This window comes from Nelumbo lutea, chromosome 1 (assembly GCF_056320005.1).
Source record: "Nelumbo lutea isolate HS-2025 chromosome 1, American lotus-T2T, whole genome shotgun sequence".
Lineage (NCBI taxonomy): Eukaryota > Viridiplantae > Streptophyta > Magnoliopsida > Proteales > Nelumbonaceae > Nelumbo > Nelumbo lutea.
In genome coordinates this window covers 62,888,544-62,909,213 of record NC_142684.1, presented here as the reverse complement: position 1 = coordinate 62,909,213, position 20,670 = coordinate 62,888,544, and the positions used below count along the sequence as shown (strand labels likewise).

Here is a 20,670-nt window from a genome sequence, read left to right as displayed (position 1 = left end):
TACAAACATAAGGTTCACACTAATGTGATTCTCCATACTATTCCAAAGGGATGTCCTAATTTGGGCATTCTCTTGTACCCATTCATTGTACCCTTCTGATTCACTTTTCAATAAACCCTCCTTAATGTACTTCAACTTGCCTCTTGTAATGAGAGATACCACAATTGACTTGGTCCATGGGATATAATTAATACCATTGAGTTTTACTATAGTTAATTGAAAGTCATGAAATTTGATTGCACAACTAATATAAGTTTAGTATTACTATTTGATGGAGCCATGAGTGAGAAGAGATCATTGATTTGTTGCCTAGGCAAACTGTCAAACAATTGGTACACAACTACTATAACACACATTTTTTTTTTTTTACGAAAAACACAAAAAATCATCAACACTCTACTTTAGAAACACTTGGGAAAGATTGCACACTTACCACAAAGTGTCAACACACTATAAATCACTACAAAATCACCACACATTGAGGAGTACCTACCTCACAACTTGAGACATCACAAGGCTGCCCTCTTTGAACTGCCGAACAGAGGGCTTTTAGGAAAACACCACCAACAAACAAAACACAGCAACTTGAGGCATTAAATCCTTTTTTCCAAGAATGGTGCCGTGAACACTACAATCAACCTCAAGGCTCTGATACCGCGTTCCAATTTTAATAAAGAAAAGAAAAGGTAAAGAAAATGATAGAAGAAAGAAAGAGAAAAAGATAAGAAGAGAAAGAGAAGGGAATGAGAAGAAAAAGAGAAAGAAAGAGGGAAGACTAGCAAGGAAAAATCTAATCCACACCTCCTTAGTGTCGACCCTGGTTGTTTTAACATTCTTCTAAAGCTGAAATGACTACAATACCCTTAATTAAATTAGAGAAAAATAATCTGAAAAAGACAATAATACCCCTATTAACTAATTCTACCATACTAAAGCCATGAATCACAACCCTCAATGTATTGGTGAGGCCCCACCTTCAATTGAATAAAGTGATATTAGAGTCCGGTCATATAATTCATCGAAAGGCTGTGATATCATGTTTTAGCCTAAGCAAGGCACAGGGGAGTGCAACCAAATAAATGAGAAAATAAAGATTAATACAACAAGTACACCGTGGCTTTAACTTTTATTTTGAGAAAAATAGTGTGTGGACTTTTTTTTTTATCATTTAATACAAAGGCGGCTAGTCAATCCCCCGAAATTCATACATCAGTAGAATTTGAGCTCAAGTCCCTACCACAACCAGATAGAGACCTTATCAACTAAATCAGTTGACATAGTTTGTAAAAACTCTTGGAACAAATTAATTAAAATATATAACTGCTTTTATACATCACTAGTGTAAGAGCGTAGCGTAGTCATATGAATCTGTTGAACAGTGAATACGCAGGATCATCAAGCCTCTCACTTGATCCCTATGGAATTTCATTCGCAATGGCACACCTGACCCACCATCGTCTGTCGTCTCTGGTGTCTCAAATCACATGATGCAGCAATTGGGATCAGGTTCTTGGTAGATTGGAGTGAAAACCGGCGGCCAGACAGGCGGACATACCACCGGCACCGGTGTATCCTTTTTCTCTTCCTTCTTCTCATCAGGTCCAACGGTTAACAGATCCGCATAACCAAATTTCTTCCTTAGCGACGTTGTCAATTCAATCGAATCGATCCCCTCCCCGATCACCGCAATCTGATTCTTGTCGTCACCTTGTAAAGCTGCCGATTCAACGCCTGCATCGCATGGGTCCCAATTAGTTATTTTAAAAACTGACAAAAAAATAATAGAATATACCCCAAATTTCAGTGGGCTATAAGCCTATAACAATCTCTCTGATGGGTCCAACTAAGGTCAACTTCTCAAGGCTGAGGCTATTTAATTAATTATTATAATTTAGAGGCCGTTCGGGAGGGCTTCTGCCGTGATTGAGCTGCTTCTGAGAAGCTACGTATGATGGTGCTTCATGGGAAAGTTGATTTCTTTCATGGTGCTTCATGATGCTGCTGCTTTCCCGGAAGATTTTCAGTTAACCGAACTCCCTGCCTATCAGCTTAATTAATCTCCATTGAAGGAGTCGACCCATTCCAAATGGTTGAATTAATGGATCAGTCCAGCTGAGTTTGAAGATTGGGCTCCTCAGTCCTCTCAGTTGTTTTCTTCACTTATTTTAATTAAGATCTCTCTCTCTCTCTCTTTCAAGTTTCTTCTGATCATTTGTAATTTTATATTGCAAAATCCATTTCTTGAAAATTACTGTTCAACGTCAAAACTATAATAATAATTATTCTAACCTACTTTTTCTTTACATTTTTTTAACTATATTAGTATGACTGGGGGGGATGACCCTGTAGGCAGAATCGGCGTCCCCCGTCTACGGAGGCGCGGGATCAAATCCGGTCTCCGTGAAAAGCTCAGTGGACCTCACGTCCACCGGCTCTGACCTTCATCCCCTGCTCACTAAAAACAGAGCACAGACGTGGATTACTCAATTAAACGCTCTAAGTAGTTGTTTTGGGTACGTAGGCAGTTCAAAGTAGTTCTGAACCACCGGAATTGATTCAGTTTTCAATTTTTCTAGGTACCGGAGGAGCTCCTAACTTGATGAGCTCCACATGACAATATATCCCAAACTTCGAAATCATGGACTACTATTTCAGCCTCAGTTGATGAATACTCAATTCTCACAGTTCGAAAACAAGAAAATGTAAGAGGGTTGGTTACCTGATACACCCACTGCAGTCCGCATGGCTTTGCTCCGATCCTTGGCGCTCTGGAGGGAGACCTTCACTACTACCTTTTGCTGCACAGCAAATAACAGAGTCAGAAGAGTCAGACAAGTATAATTCGAAGCTAATTTTGACAACCCAAATCTTCTACTGTAGAAATCATACTTTTGCCATCCTGAATCGGCCTTTCTGCGATCTGGGTGCAAAGGTTTCTGAGTTCTAACGAGTTCTGTGCGTAGAATATATATATCCTCCCCCATGGCTGTATTTATATGCCTTATCGGCGAAGAATTGCTCAGAAAGACCCCGAAAAAAAATTAAATAAACAAAACCAGAGACCGACTAGTGATATGACAGGGTCTTCTTCGATGCAGTTGCGATGCATAAACGTCAACAAGAAGACAAAGTTGTGGGAGCCTAACTCATTGAATTGGGGGATTGAGACTTACAGAGTGATAGCCATTGCCTCATCGGAGACTTGGTCTCGGTCTATGCTTGCTTAAAGTTAAAAAGCTGGAGTCGTTTAATCCTAAACGCGGAAGAGAAGAGGAACCCCATCTCGTAGTCTCTCTTTCACACCTAGCTATTGGACATAAAATAATTTCCACTTTCAACAAAATGATCTCGTGTTTGATTGAAGTTTGAAGATGGTCATACTGTTCGGACTAGGTACCGTCCAGGCAATTGGTTTCATTTTATTCTAAATCCGGTCTTTAGTAGAAAAAAACTGTTGGATTGGTTAATGATTTGTTCAACAAATTTTACCCGTTATTTATTTTAATTATTTTTTATATTTTTTATTTTATTCTTAAAATGGGTCGACTCAAAAACTGATGGCCAGAATAATTCCGGATCCGGGTCATTTTTTACTAGTAGATCGATTTAAAACTTTAAAATTTAAATCTAAAAATAAGGAGGTGATAGGATGCATGGGGCCAAGGTATTGCCCAGGAAAACAACTCCTCTTTCACTTTGCAACCCTTGACTTCTTTGATTCCTTCTTCACATCCATCTTCAATCTCTTAGGGACCCACATGCACATCTCACCATGCGTTGGGAGCATCTCTACTTATCATGGGGAGATGTTCCAATACACAGGTGGGAGGTGTTAATTTGAAAGTGCACCAAGTAATTGCTTAATAGCATATTCTTTTTAATAGAACAACAAACATCATCCTCCTCAAAAGCGGAAGAAAGAGAAATTTTAATTATTTATTTGCTAGAGAGGTTTAGCAGTTTTCTTCAGTACCGATGAAAAAAACCTGAAATTCATCTTGGGATATTATGTAAACTCATGCACCATGGCTTCTTTACATTTTTCTTAAATTCACTATAACTTAGCAACAGCCAAACGGCCCTCTGTCGTTGAGTTTTCATTTTTCAAAACTCACTTTCAATTAAGATTTTCTACTACTAGTGACCAATTGGCCATTAATAAAAGTTATCTATATAAGTATTTAAGCATTTTATATGATAAAATTACCACTGAATGGATGGTCAATCTTATTAAATATTTTTATGACAAAATTACCCCTGACCTGGGCACCATACTAGTCTTGCAAATTTTAAGCCTGAAGTATTTAATAAGGTTGACCGGTCATTTAAGGGATAGTTTTGTTACAAAAATATTTAATAAAGTTGACTGGCCATTTTAGGGGTTGTTTGGTTATGTTAAATACATAAATGACTACATGGACAACTTCTATTAAAATAATATCATTTCCACCGCTCTTCCAAATTTTGAAAAAAAAAAATAGTGAGCATTATGTTCAAAGTACCAATACACCCCTTCCATGCATTGATACTTTGAGCCTGGAATCTACCAATAAACTTCCAACGAACTACATCGAAAACAGAAAAGTACTTCATGAATCTCTAACTTTGGTTGGAAGGAAAAGGTAGAAAAACCTCTACAAACCTTGTATAGTATTTGGTGTCCCATACCTTTTCCTTTCTTTTCCTACCTTTCTTTCAAATCAAAGATAGGTCAAAAGGATGTTCTGTCTCCTATGTATCAGGCCATATATACAGTATTTCATATTTGCAGTTTCGTGGGTTTGATCTTAAGGCTTAGATCGAAAGGAGTACAAATACAAATATATAAAGTGCAAATACATACAAAATAATACAAAATGCAAGATTTTGCACTCTACATATTTGCATTTGTACTCTTTCCAAACTGAGCCTAAGTCTCATATTTTGTGATATTGATTGACCATCCCAATTACTGGGTTGTGGTAGAACACAAAATAAGATGAATTTCTGAATTTTTCATAGTAGGCAAGATTTATATCTAATTAAGGCATAACAAAGGAAAAAAAAAAAAAAAAGAAACCGCTAAACCTCTCTAGTAAATAAATAATTAAATTTACTCTCTTTATTCCTCTTTTTGGAGGATCCTGTTGTTCAATTAAAAAAGTAGTATTACCATATTCAATTAAGGTTATGTTTGGTGATTAAGTGGCTGTTAAAAGAAGTACTTATTGCACAAATACATTTTAGAAGTGCTTATTTTAACATCCACTTAAGGTTGTTTGTTAACCTACTTGCCAAATCACTTATTATGTTTTTTAAACACTTGAAAAATCTGAAAAAGAAATGAATCCAGACAAATATTCACCCAAAAAAAGAAAAGAAAATAACATCAAACATGGAGGGGAGGAGTTTGGGAGAACTCACCTTTGTTCCCCGGCGGCTGGATGGTCGGGTGTCGTTAGTAAACTTGTCCAATCACAGATCTGCGAACAGAGAGAAGAGCAAAACTGGTATTAAATAAATTATTTAGGGACTGAATCATTCCATTCGTTTTGAAAAAGCACTTCTCCAAGAAGTGCTGAAAAAGAGGCACACTTGGGTCACTTTTTCTATAAATACTTCTTTCCAAAAAATGTACTTCTTGGTGACTTTTTTTTACCGAACACATATAAGTACTTCTTTATCACTTAATGTGTGGTCCCAACACTTAAAATAAGTACTTTTTAAAAGTGAAATCAAATAGGGCCTAAGTCTTCTAATTGAATGTTGTTTGCTTGTGAAGTGCTATTGCACAACTACTTAATGTACTTTCAAATTAACACTCACCATTCAAGGCTGCTCACGGTTTGGTGGCCTATTTTCCAAACCAATCCAGCATCATCAATTTTGGAAAACTGTGAACCAAAATCGAACTGATGTCAACCGGCCAATTAACCAGTTAATCTATTTGGTTTTTTACTATTTCGGTCTAGGTTTTTTTTATATATATAATATATATTATAAATAAATATATAAATATATAATAAAAATACCAGAAATACATATAATATATTATATTATAAATAATAAATAATATATTATATATTATAAATATATATAATGCATATATTTTCATTTACAATATATAGATAATATAAAATATATATCAAAAACATATATAATATGCATACATATATATTATATATAATATCTAATAAATATACATATACTAGTTGGTTTGGTTAACCATTGTTTTTTTTGTATTGGTTAATCAAAATCGAATCAACACCTTCAATTTTTTAAAAATACCAAATCAAAACCAAACTGACTAGTTTGGCTAACCAAAATAATTGGTTTTTGATGATCACCCCTACTCACCAAATCTTTGAGAGTGTAGAGATGGATGTGAAGAAAGAATCAAGAAGTCAAGGGTTGCAAAAAGGAGTTGTTTTTTTGGGACAACACCTGGGCTCCTATCGCATTGGAGGACATGCATCCTACCACCTCCTGAGTCAAACGGTCTGATCGTCTGGTCTGGTCCGGTTTTCAAAACAATGGCATAAAGTATAAACACATATTTTATCAATAAATAATATATAATTATAATCTATGTGTAATATATGCATTATTTTATGTTTAGTTTATATTTTTAATTCAGATTTTAAAATTTTATTCATAAAAAAATTAAAAATTACAATACGAGGCCAAAAAAGGGGCTTTTTTCACAAAAATAACGGGGTGATGCATGTATCTCCAAAAGTTGCATACATGTTTAATATATAACCTGTGACCTGCTCACCGGGTCGAACGGGTCAACAGTCCAACCGTTCAAGGCAGACGGTTTTTTACCTCATCAACAATTTTTGACAAAATTCCATGCTTTACTAAAACTGAGCCCGAAATCATGATCGAGTGACAGTTTGATCAGTTCAACCAGCCGGATCAACAGTGGGTTGAAAACATTACTCCAAACCCTTAAATCCTAAACTCTAATCTTAAATCTTAAATCCTAAAACATAAAATCAAAATTCCAAACTCTAAATCCTTGATATTAAACCCTAAACCCTAAATCAATTTGTAAAATGGCTATGGAATGATGCATGTCCAGATGTCCTCCAACGTGGTATGGTAGGAGCCAAGCATTTTCCATTTCCTGGCCATGATACAAATAGAATCAAGAAAAATTCTAACCATGTGACTAAGACGATGATTAGATAATAAATTAAACTCCCTTGTTGTGACAAAACAATGAATCAATAAGCCATTAGGGGTTTACCAGTGATGCTTCGTTCATTCATCTATTTATCTACAACCGACCTATGAATTGAGAATATTCTTGGCCTTGGATGTTCAAACTTCAATTAAACACGAGATCGTTTTGTTGAAAGTGGAAGTATTTTATGTCCAATAACCACCTTTCCTTACAAAAAAGTTAACTTTTTATCCATACGCCTTGCGCAGAAAGAAACAAAATCTCTGTATTTTTTTAAGGAAACAAATTTATTTAATTCTTTAGGATATGCTTGCAAACTGTTGCCATCCAGGTTTGGTGACTGAACAAAGTAGTCTTACAACCAAACTTTGGTGGTATCTGATGAAAGAAAAAGGAATCAAATCTGTTTATTCAGTCGCCTTTATCCATTAAAAGATGAAGAAAGAAAGAAAATCTGTATAATTAGAAAGTATTGGACTCATGGCCCCATTTTGTGTTTGTCTGGTCTCCAATCCCAAACAACTCGCATAAAACAACTTTTTTGACATTTATCAGCATAGTTTAGTTTATGGTTTCACATAAAATATCAGAAAACAACTTTCTTGACATTTAGTTTATAGTTTATGGTTTGATGACCACAAACCCCATGACTCCAAAATCAATATTGTCAAGGATTTCATATGATGAAAATTCAAAAAGCTCATTAAGTTGTGATTTTACCAGTTTAACCACTGATTAGGATGGTCAAAAAGGGTCATTATCTCATACTTCTCTTCACCCTTTAACATTTTTTTTTTAAATTTACCCTGAATCTTTTGTACCTTCTATCTTTGGATAAGGCCGGGAGAATCTATCTCTCTCTCTCTCTCTCTCTCTCTTTTTTTTATTTCTTCCAAAAGTCAATAACGAATTTGATTGTCTAATTCTAGAATGTACCCACGAGCCACAATAGCAATAGCTTCTACTTTCATAGCCAATTTTATTTTGAGTTCATTTGATAAATACTTTTGGAAAGATCTTCTAATAGCTCTAATAGTCAAAAGATGCATTAAGATTTTAGCAGCTTAAAGACCATTTGATTAAGATGTGTCTTTTCGCACAAGGATAAATAGAAAAAATGCAAAAGTTTCATTTGGAGATTCCCAAAAATTGCCCATTTTGGAATTCTCACGTCTTTTCGACGTATCAGCTTTTGATGGATAGATCTACCGCAAATCAAATGGAAAAAGACTGAATCGTGATTTACCGGACTTATATATAACTAACAAACCAAGCGAAAAGATGCACCAAATGGGGCATTTATAAATCACTAGTGCAAGAGTATGTGCCTATGCAAATAAAGATAAAATGGTAAAAGTTTAAGAAAATGATAAGACAATTAAATTTTGACCTTTTTATTTCCCATCTCATTAGTTGAATTTAAATATTAAAATAATTAGTCAGCTACCCTTCATAAATATTAATCTTATATGTTGTATGAATTTACATCATAAAAAACATGTTTAATTTAATTTCCGTAATTTATATAGAAAATATTTAATTTATAATATAATTTATACTATACAAAACAAATACTTGCCTTGAGTTATAACACATGCTCTTATATTAGTTAAAAATATATGATAATTTATTTAGGGTCAATGTATGATGGTAGAAGATATGATATAGGAATAGCTTTAAAACCCATAAATTATGATGAATACCGCTTGATTGATAAGCCCTTGATTGATTATAATTTATTTGGAGAAATACACTACAACCTACGCAGAATTCTGAAATTACAAACCCCTTCCCCTATAAACCGCATCTTATCAATGAATTTATGTTCAATTCATAGTCAGGATTCATCCCCTCTGTAAAGAGGTGGGCTGAACAGTCATTGTCAGAGTGTCATGGTCGAACTATTTACTTTAGTGCGCCAAATCTTGCGACCTTACACCCCGAAGATACGGTTGCGTGTTGAGTGGTACGCAATCCTAGCGCTTGACTTCTGAGTCTGGGCTGTCAATCGGTTGGTTCTATCGGTTCGGCCAGTTCCAGTTTCAGGATTTGTTTTCTGATCATTATTAGGTTGAGACTGGTTTGGGCTATTTTGAATCAATTCTGAAGCGAAAATAAATCAATAACTTTATAGTAGCTCAATTGGTACGTTAGCTGGATGATACCATGTCTTTCTTTAGCATCATAGATTTTTAATCAAATCATTTTATGTTGAAAATTTAAATATAGTTTAGAACTTCTGTTCTTTATAATCTTGTCATATTGGGTCAGACCAGTTTATTATTCCGATTAAGAGTAGGATCTGAGTTTGAAATTATAGTAGACCCTATAGCCATATAGGGTCTGGTTTTGGGACCGGGACGGTGGAATTTTTGTTGGGCCCAGCCCATTATGGGATATTGACCCATATTATAGCCCACTCTCCTTCGGTCAACTGTTTTTTTGTTTTTTAAAAAAAGAAAAACAAAAACTAGGGTTAGATCTTTTTTGCGTGCGGCGTATTGAAGAGAGAGAAAAAGAGAGAATCGAAATACTGTACAGATTTCTCAGTGTGCAGAGTTCATCAAACGGCCGGAACTTTTCGATCCACCGTCCGATCGAGCAGAAATTTGGACGGTAAGTGGATGACTTATTTTTCTTCATTCTGAACTGTCGGATCTTTGATCGGAGCTCTGAATCGCCGGTTATTTGAGGTCGAACAGAAGCAACTTGTAGTTGTTCGAGAAAAGAAAACATCTCGCGGCAGTCTTCATCAATTACTTTGATCAAGGGACATTTGTGATTCGATTTGGCTGAAATTAGGTGGGATTGTTCGAAACTCACAGACCTACGATCTGAACGGTGGAGATCTGATTTGGAGTAGTGAAGATCTCCATGTTGTGGCTGAACAGTAGCCGCGTTTGTGAGTTTTTCTAATTGTTATTTTCACCGCTTTTGGTATTTTCGTTTATATGTTTGAGAATTTGTATTTGCTCTATGTTTGTGAGCATATTGTGGTGTTTGAGTTGCTGTAATTGTTACCTCAAATTATTAGTGGAGATTTTTGGTTGGGTCTCCTTGGCCCCGTGGTTTTTTACCCTTCACATTGGAGGGGTTTCCAACGTTAAATATCGTGTGCGTCTCTCTTTTCTTGGCTTATGATTGTTTTCGTTGATATCTTGCTTGGAGTTGTGATAGCTGAATATATACAAGTTTTTATTTTTGGGAGAGAAATAGTTTATGGATAAACTTAGTTTTTTTCCCAACAAAGTAGTATCAGAGCTAGGTTATTTGTTTGTGGATTTGTTTGATTGCATGATGGAGCCTAATTATAGTAGAATGATTAGTTTGAATGGCACCAATTACCACAAGTGGAGAGGGAAAATGAAGGATCTACTATTTGTGAAAAAGTTACATTTACCAGTTTTTTCTACTCAAAAACCTGAAAATAAATCTGATGAAGAATGGGCTTTTGAGCATGAGATGGTTTGTGGCTTTATTTGACAATGGGTAGATGATAATGTTTTGAATCATATTGCTAATGATTCACATGCCAGAACCTTGTGGGATAAGCTTGAGACTTTGTATGCATCTAAATCTGGGAACAATAAATTATTTCTGTTGAAACAGGCTATGAATTTGAGGTACAAGAAAGGCACTCATATTTCTGATCACATAAGTGAATTTCAGGGGTGCTTTGATCAATTGTCCGACATGGGTATTAACTTTGAAGGTGAAATTTTGGGACTTTGGTTGCTTAATACTCTACTTGACTCTTGGGAAAATTTGCGCATGACTTTGTCCAGTTCTGCTCCTGGTGGTGTAGCGACATTGGAATATGTAAAAGTTGTTGATGAAGAAGTCAGACAACGAACTCAACAAGCATCATCTTCTCAATCAGAGGTTTTGATTACTGAAAACAGGGGGAGAAGCAATGATAGAGACCGAGGACAAGGTAACAGAGGTAAAAGTAAGGCTAGAAGCAAATCAAGGTCTAAGTACAAAAACCTTGAATGCAACTATTGTGGTAAAAAGGGACATATCAAAAGATTTTGTTTTCAACTGAAGAAGGACAATAAAGGTAACAAAGGTAAGCAACAAAATAAAGATAATGACAATGATGATCGTGTTGCCACCACCACTGTAGGTTATCTTGTAATTGTCTGTGATGAGAATTTGATTAATGTTGTTTGTTATGACACAAGTTGGGTTGTTGACAATGGTGCATGTTTTCATGTTACATCGAGAAATGATTTTTTCACATCTTATACTCCAGGTGATTATGGGGTTTTAAAGATGGGTAATAATGGTTTGTCAAATGTGATTGGCATTGGCACTATTTGTCTAATTGATTTTGAAAAATGCCAGACATGCACCAGACATTCGTTTGCATTTGATTTCTACTAGTGTTCTTGATGATGATGGTTATGTTAGTACCTATGATAATGGACAATGGAAACTCCCGAAAGGTTCTTTGATTGTGGCACGTGGAAAGAAGTGTTATGGTCTGTACTGGACCAAGACTTCAGTTTCCATTGATGGTGTGAATGTAGTTGAGTGTGATAACTCATCAGTGTTATGGCACAAAAGACTAAGCCACATCAGTGAGAAGGGACTTAATTGTTTGGCCAGGAAGAATCTACTTTCAGGTTTGAAAGGTGCAAGGTTAGAAAAATGTGCTCATTGCTTGGTTGAGAAACAAAATAGAGTCTCTTTCAAGAACCATCCCCCCTCTAGGAAATCAGAGTTGTTTGAGTTGGTGCATTCAGATCTCTATGGTCCGATGAAGACAAAAACATTTGGTGGTGCACTTTATTTTGTTACTTTTATTGATGATTATTCAAAGAAGCTTTGGGTTTATGTCTTGAAGAGTAAAGACCAGGTACTTGGTGTCTTTAAGTGTTGCTTTCTAAAGAAGCTTTGGCTTTATCTCTGTGGTCTGAAGTGTTGCTTTCTAAACGCCAGAGGTGTTTGGAAGTGTGTCTGAATTTGGGTTTGAAAAGAATTTTCAAATCTGAACTAATAAGACACAGGCCAGGCACTAAATGCAGTCAAATGCATTTCAAACCTAGCCAAAAGTCCAAAATACCCTTAATGATCTGAACAAAAGACACGAGTTTCTCCTCCCACTCAAGGTTGAAATTTTCAATACATATCGGGTTGTATCGGCCGATACGTATCGTATCGGGGCCTTCCCGATATGCCCCTATAGGCGGTGTTTCGGGTCAGGTAGGGCGTATTGGCCTGTATCGATATTTTGAACCTTTTTCCCACTATTCATCTTCTCCACTTGATGAAGTGGCGGCAAGTGACTCCTCCGGCCTTCCCTCTGTCTCTCTCCTTCTTCTTCTTCTTCTTCTTCTTCTTCTTCTTCTTCTTCTTCTTCTCCTCCTCTCTAGTTCCACAGCTTCTGCCTTCCTTTGTTTTTTTCATTTTTGATCGCCACTCCAACTCTCAGGAGCTACAGTCCATTTTCTCCTCTCTGTTTCTTTCTCTCTCCCACTCTCTTTCTCTTCTTCTCCATTTTCTTTTCTCCCTCATTTTTTTGTCTTTCTCCCTCTCCCTCCCCTATTATAGTGATGGTTATTGGTGCTTCTTCAGGCCCCGTGGCCATTGTGCGACAAATAGATTGACTAAAAGGCCTGTCTTAGAGCTATTGCTATAAAAATTGATTAAAGGGCTAGTCTCTAAGCTACGGGTGTCAATGGACCTGTCTAGTCCAAAATCAATTTGGACGGATTGGATGGACCAACAAGACATATTGGATTGAAACAATCCAGTCCAAAAAATTTATTAGATTGCATTGGACCTGGTTTGTCCATAATAAATTTATATTGGATTGGGTTGGATTAAACCAATATATGGTCCATTTATATAAGATAAGAATATAAGTGTCAATAGATGGAGTTTGGGTTAAAACCAATCTAAAGCAAAACAAATTTGAACAGATTGGACAATCCAGACATTGAATTGGACCGGTCTAAAATCTTCATTGGATTGGATTGGACCTGGTCCATTTGTAATGGACTCACATTGGATTGGATCGGATTGGACCAAATCTAGTTTAATTGACACCCTCACTCAAAGCTATTGCCAGATAGATTGATTGAAGGGCCAGTCTCAGAACTGTTGTCATGGACCTGGATTTGAATGCCAAAGGGCTTGTTATTGAGGATCATTTTGCCAGATTTATGTCTGGAAGTGGAGGACTGATTTCCTGGAATATTTTATTTGTATTAATTATTTAATATTTTAATCTTTATTAATTATTACATGTTTTATTTTTTATTAATTATTAACTATTTTATTACTTTTTCATTGGAATTTATCCATATTTTAATAATATTTTGATTTTAATAAATTATTTTTAATTATTTTTATAATTTTTACCAAATAGTCTATTCTAGGGTTAAAATAGTAAAATCAAGGAATTTTGGATGTTGAAGGTCTGATCCAACACAAACGAATTTATCTATTTACAGCCTCTAAAAAGTGGAAAAGCATCTATGCTTCTTTTCAGCTTTCAAACACAAATAATATCTTTTAACTTTTAGATTTCAGACTTCAAACTTATCAAACGCCACCTAAGTAGGCCCTATTTTTATGGGAAAGTCGAGAGAATAGAGCGGAGTTGGAGATAATTTAGAAGTTCCTATAAATCAGAAGCGTAAATGGTAGGGATGACAATGGGGCGTGTTCGTGGAGAGTTTTGTAAATTCTAAACCCTACATACCTCCTTAAACCTCCCAACCTGTACCCACCCCAAAACCCATAGTGGGTTGGATTTTTAGAATCCAAACCCTTCTCGTACATGAAAAAGCAAAGTCTCCCACATTTAAGGGTAGGGATGGGTGAGGTTTAAAACCCACATCTTATTCCCTATTATTTCTTGTTATATATAAGAAATAAATAAGTAAAACAATAGAAACAAATAACAAAATTTCCAATTATTTGAGTAAGACATGTAAAAAACACAAACTATCAATTATCCTTCACATAAAATTCAAAATATTATTAAATTTAACACCTAGTACATAAAGTGTATATACTTTCAAACAATAAGCGAGTTAAGGAGGGTTGGGTTTAACCTAGTATCGTGCCCTATCCATAATTGTATGGGTTGTAGAATCCAAAAACCCATCCTTCAAGCAAAAGAAAAACCTGCCCCATTGGAGTGGGCACCTATAGAGTAGGGTAGAAGTTGCCATCCCTAGTAAATGAATGGGGCTTAGTGAAGGGAGAGGGTAAATAGGAATTATAGATTATTTAGGAGAGAATAATTACCCTACTTTTTGGAGATATGATTGGAGGATAGAATAAAGGGAATTGGAGAAGGGAAATAATTCATTGGTTAGTGTTGAAAATAAAGGGAATTGGAGAGAGGTCCAGAAGGAGGATTGTCAATTGGTTAGTGCTAGAAATAAATTCATTGCATCACATAAACGAGTTTGGAATTCCTACACATTTTCTTGCATCTACTACTACACTTCCAATAAGATTTAACCATGCCAACTATGTATAGGAAACAACAATATTCATGTGAGAGGATATAACTGACCATCAATAACATCTTTCTCTTTATTATTTTTTAATAGAGGGTTCAATGCCCTTTTTTTCCTTCCCCATCTCTCCTCCACTTTTATAATTGGTTTTTCCTTGTACACTAGCCATGTAAATAGTCCATAGGTAAAATGGGTTAACCAATGATGTCATAACTAAATAATAAAAATTTTAAAATAGATATAAATCTAAAAAATTACAAAATACATAAAAGTTATAGACATTTTTGGAATATCTAAAATATTATAAATTTAATATATTAAACAAAAATAAATGTGATAACAAATTATTTTTAAAATCAATTATCTAAAAGGAATAGAAAGTTATAAACTTGCCCAAAAAAATGAGATAGTTTTTTCTTTCAAGTAAAATATGTCAACACATTATGTCGTAATTATATAATAAAAATACAATAACAGAGGTAAATAAAAAACCCTAAAATCACAAAAAAAAAAATTGTCAAAAAAGATTTTCTGAACAACTCTAATACTCTATATTTATCATAAATAAGAAGTATTTTTATTAAGAATGAAAATGAAATAGAAAATGTGAATCCACCACATCATGCTTTGATTACATACCTGTTTTAATAAGTTTTATAAAGATAGTGAAAATATTGTTGTTATCTAAAATTGCCATGTGCAACACATGCATTTTACTAGTTCAAATAGACAGGCTTAATAGGCCTCTCATGAATTGGCCCAACATGCTAAGTCTACTAGGTTTTAGACTTGCTAGTTGGTTTTTCTCCTATAACAAACTATATTTCTTTCTTTGTGATATATTTTTTTTTCTCTTTATATAGTAAGAAACTAATCAGCAATCACTTTGTTGATGCTCCTCATATATATAAAATATAAATCTCTTAAACTATCCCTAGGTTTTAGCAAATGGATTAAAACTACCACTCTAAAACATTTCTAAAATATATATTGTAAAGTACCTTTGGGTTTTTTGACAATTGACTAATTCTACACCAACCGTTAGTGTGTCATTGGATTCCATTTGCATATGATAGCACGTGGGTGTTAAAACATTTCTAAAACATTCCATTTGCATATGATAGCATATGCCACTAGTTTGCATAAAGCATGTAACATATTGACTCTCCCATTAAGTTGTAGGTCCCACACCATACAAGCTTTAATTTCCCAATTGGATAAGAATTCTTCCAAAAATCTTAGAATGCTCATGGATAATTAGAAGTCTCACATTAGTGTCCTAGTCAAATTATGTGTTAGAAAAGTCTAGTAAGATTAGGATTTGACTAATTAGATGGATTCAAATCTAAAGGATGATTTAAGAGAGATGGACTTTCTCTAATATTATCCTAAATAAGTGGACTTGTAATTAAATTAGGAGAGGGCTCATGCCCTAAGTCTATAAATAGATCCCCTGCCCCAAGTCTATAAAAAGATTGGAACATGAAGGGGTTGAATCCATCCCATTCTCTCATTACTATCTGAATTTTGTCCTACCTTTGTGAAAGTTTTTTACTAGAGTTTTGAACCCCGTTAGACCAACCCTTTCATCCGGTCTTTCTAGCACTCTTCTAGATTTGTTTTGGGTCAAAAAAATCTTGCCCAAAAATGTGAGAAAGGTTTGACCTTTGCTGTTGTAACTTCTGGAGAAAGAATCCAAGACAACAAGTTCAAAGTTGCACCATCTTCAACTTGTTGCAGTGATTTAAGGAAGACCTGGCTTGGGTGTGAACACCATATTCAATTCTGTAATTGTGGACTTCAAAATTAGGTAATGCACTAAATCTTGATCCAAAAGTTTAAATCTTCATAGTCCAAAACCCATTTGATCCAAGAGGAGAAAATCCAAAATTTTCTCCTATGCAATTTCAGCATTAGAGTTTCAATAGAAATATGATTTTTCACCACTCTAATGGTTGTAATTTTTTCATAACATGATCATTGGATGACCATCCTTCATTTTAACAGGTAAATATTTATTTAAAATAGAAATAATCTATAGAATAATAGATAGTTGTATTAATTACTTGGATTGACCCTCGTTTTAGTTTCTAAACAGGTTAATATGGACTCAAAAATGCCTTTATATCGGTTATAGATCTTTTTTTCTAAAAAATAACAAAAAATAGTATAAAAACTTGCAAATCCCAAAATGAATGTTCGAGAGTTTGATTTGGGAAGCCAAATCTTACTAAGTAGGACCTTATTTTTATCTGAGAGTGGAGAAATAGAGGAGGTTGGATATAATTTACAAATGCATATAAATCACAAGAATTTAAATGGATGGGTCTTTAGTGAAGGGAAAGGATAAATAGGAATTAGAGATAATTTTGGAGATAATAATGAGTATGTTTTATGGAGATTAGTAATTAAGCACATGCGTTGCATGTGAGAAATTTCTCTTCATATTAATTACTTGAATTTTAGATATATCATAGTTAAAATAGAAATCAAAAATTAACAAAAGTAACAAAATGATTAAAAATAAACTTAAATATTTATTATTCAATTATGACATCATAGGTTTCTTTGAAAAGTTAGGTCATTGACCCATCATCTATATAAGAAAATAGCATTGCTTTTGTATTAGTTTTAGATTAGGGAAAATTATAGTCGGAGCCGGTTGTACATTTAAAATTAGGCTATAAATTGGTCCATAAACCAACAAAACTCTAACAACCGGCTCTACATTTCAAATTATAAAAACCCTCACCATGTCATTGGAGGCTTATGTGGTTGTTGCCAACATGGGACTCTTAATCTATATTAGACACAACAAAAAGCCTATATTGAAAATGCCCTTTAATGTTGGGTGATTACAAAATAAAATAAAATAAGGTTTTTATTCTCTCTCTCTCTCTCTCTCTCTCTCTCTCTCTCTCTCAATCACCCTCACACTCTCACTCATAGTCATCTTTATCTACTCAACAACTATGTGATTTGAAAATAAATAAAAATGGTTTTTGATTTCTGTATTTATGTTCTCTATATCAATTTCTCTCATTCTCTTTCTCTCTACCTATCATTCTCCCTCAATCTCTCTCATTCTCTTTCTCGGTCGGTCTCTCATTATCCCTTAATTTCTATAGTTCTCCTTAAATTTCTCTACTGTTTCCTCTCTTGTTATTTTTTTTTAATTTTTTACACATTTATATGGTATTAATTAGATCATACAAAAGAGCATGAGGCCAACTTGGTATGGTCCAAAAATTATTACACCAATTTGATAAAAATTCACAAGAAACTCTTGGCTATGAAATTTACACCAACTAGAGAACGATAGAAATTGAGGGAGAATGAGATATTGATTAAGAGGGAGAGTGAGGGAGAAGAATGAGAAAGATTGAGGAGAACAATAGAGAGAGAGAGAGAGATGTTTTGATTTGACTACAGACCAAAGCTGAGAGAGTAGGAGAGATAGAGGGAGCAGGAGATCGAGATATGACTGTGAGAATGAGAGAGAAGGGAGGGAGGTTGAGAGACAAAGGGAGTGTGGGAGAAATCAAAAACCTATTTTCGGTATAAGTTTTTTGTTGTATCCAACATGGAATAAGAGTCCTATGTTGGCAATAGTCACATAAGCCTTAGATGACATGGTGGGGTTTTTTATAATTTGAAGTGTAAAGTCAATTATCAGAGTTTTGTTGGTTTCTGGACCAACCTGCAACATGATTTTAAATGTACAACCAACTTTGACTATAATTTTCCCTTTAAATTATATATTTCATTTACATAATATAAAATAATTTTTACTTATCACACTTAATTTTTGTTTGTCTATGGTATCATTTGATTCAAACCACTAATCCACCATCTAAAAATAAAAATTGTTTGAATTCTAGGTTGACATGAAATTTTGTATTACATTTTCATCATTGATAAAATTATTTCTTATGTACAAAATTTATTTTTGTTCAATATAATGAATGAACAATATTAGAGGTGTACCTAATATTTTATTTTTTATAAATATATAACATTACATATGTGCCCAAAATTTTCTCTGTCTTTTATTTTTATTTTTATTATTCTTTTTATTTTCTATTATTAAAAATTTTATTATTTGACTATGACATCATTTAATTTCCAGGTAGATTTTGAATTTGGCATTCCATTTTCATCATTAATAAAAATACTTCTTACATTTTATAGTTATTTATTTTAAATTTTTATTATTTAATTATGGTATCATTTATTATTCCATTTGACCCCAAATGGTTGAATTGGTTGCCCACCACCGGGAGGGAAGAAAATGGTTTTGTTTTCAAATTACTTTTTAAAATATTTATTTTTATACTATTAAAATTAATACTATGGATTTAATTACAAGAATTTAATGATGAGAAAAATATATCTTAGATATAGGATTTAATGAGAGAGAATAGGAAAATATTTTTATTTCCAATTGGTTTTAAATTTTACATTCCATTTTCATCATTAATAAATAAATTTCTTATTTATCATACTTATTATTGTTTAATATGTATGTTAAAAATGTTCCCAAATTTTTTAATTTCTATTTTTTTTCATTTTATCTATTTTTTAATTTTATTATTTAATCATGAAAACATGGATTAACTCACCTGAGCCATAGTCAAATCAATGAACCTCGGAGTGCTCCTCAGATATGTAAGCCGTCATCATACCTCATAGCAGTTGCTCGGGAAACCCTGGGGTTTCTAGCCCGTCCCTAGTACGGACTAACCAATGCGAAATGTGGATATTTGAGCTGGTGCCCCCAACCCCGGTCTGTAAAGGAGCGGTAGCCCGACGGACCTTCATGGGATCTATGACAACTACATCCTCATTATCACTTTCTCATCGCCGAACTCTCTTTTGGCGACGAGACACCCTATTAGAAGACCTCAGTAAAGGAATCGTCTCGGGGGGAACCTGCGACGGTGCATTAGCTCGGCTATGCCTTTGCTGATGCTCCCTCGTGCAGTGGATAATCTCTTCCTCAGTTGCCATCTCAACACCTACGGCACGGAAGCAGAGCAATAAGTACAAGGTCATGTAAGCAAGGAAATAAGTATAGGTGAGCATCGACCACAGAGATTGGGACACTTTCGTCCCCGACCAACACCTTGACATTCTTCCTAGTTGAAAAATAATAATACCCCTGTCGGTGATGCTTTAGCTGAAGAAGAAAGCTCACCATGTCCAGGGTCATCTCGATGTCACGAACGACATAGTAAGACATGAGGCCAAACAAAAACCTAAAGGAGTTTGGCATCAATTGCACTAGCAATACTCAGTACCACCCAAGCACCCCGGTGATCCCTTCATTCAAAGGAAACCTCAGCCCGGCTTCCAAACTATGCTCATACACACATATCTCGCCGGGCCGAGCATTTCTTGCCATCTCACCGGGCTACGGGACCTCATCCGGAATTCCTCGGGGATATCGTACATAGCTTGGATCTGAGCCATATCCTAAAGGATTAAGACACAAGGTGGGGTCCCAAACTGACGACCAGCCCGCAGGGGAAGCTCTACCTCTACCTTGAAGGACCAACCTCGGCAAACTCAGAGTCCTCGACCTCGGCAACCTTAAACTCCCCAGTCCTCAACTCATAGTCAGAATCGCTAGAACTTGAAGAAGAATCAGAAACAGAAGGAGAACAGGAGGATGAGGAAGACATCTTATCAAACTTGAAGACAAGGAACAAGAGCACAAGCCGAGCAATGAAACAACACCTTGCCAAGCAATCGAAGCAATCCCTCTCGCAAATGACAAAGGAGGAAGGCCCGTCCACCCCTTCTTATAACCCCCAGGAATGCAAATTGATGCCAAATCAATGGCACGGATCAAGCAAGGACCTGACGAAGCTCGAGAAGATCAATCGACGTGACTGCTACTGTACGCGTAAGGCCTCGGGAACCGAGGCAACGACCTTGACAAGCGATGTTCAAAGCATTAATTGCCCTGGTTCGCCCTTCAGCACTGGTTCAACCAACACCGCAGATGCCCAGCGT

General features: G+C 35.0%; 1 protein-coding gene across 1 annotated transcript; it reads right to left on the bottom strand.

The window, feature by feature from the left end:
- Positions 1-1,094: 1,094 nt before the first annotated feature.
- LOC148874886 (heavy metal-associated isoprenylated plant protein 16-like) lies at positions 1,095-3,269 on the bottom strand. The gene is made up of 3 exons (XM_088947642.1): positions 2,890-3,269; positions 2,720-2,798; positions 1,095-1,731 (listed from the first exon to the last, which is right to left on the bottom strand). Exons 1-3 carry the CDS (start codon positions 2,896-2,898, stop codon positions 1,481-1,483), a joined length of 339 nt encoding a protein of 112 aa, XP_088803768.1. The 5' UTR covers positions 2,899-3,269; the 3' UTR covers positions 1,095-1,480.
- Positions 3,270-20,670: the final 17,401 nt, after the last annotated feature.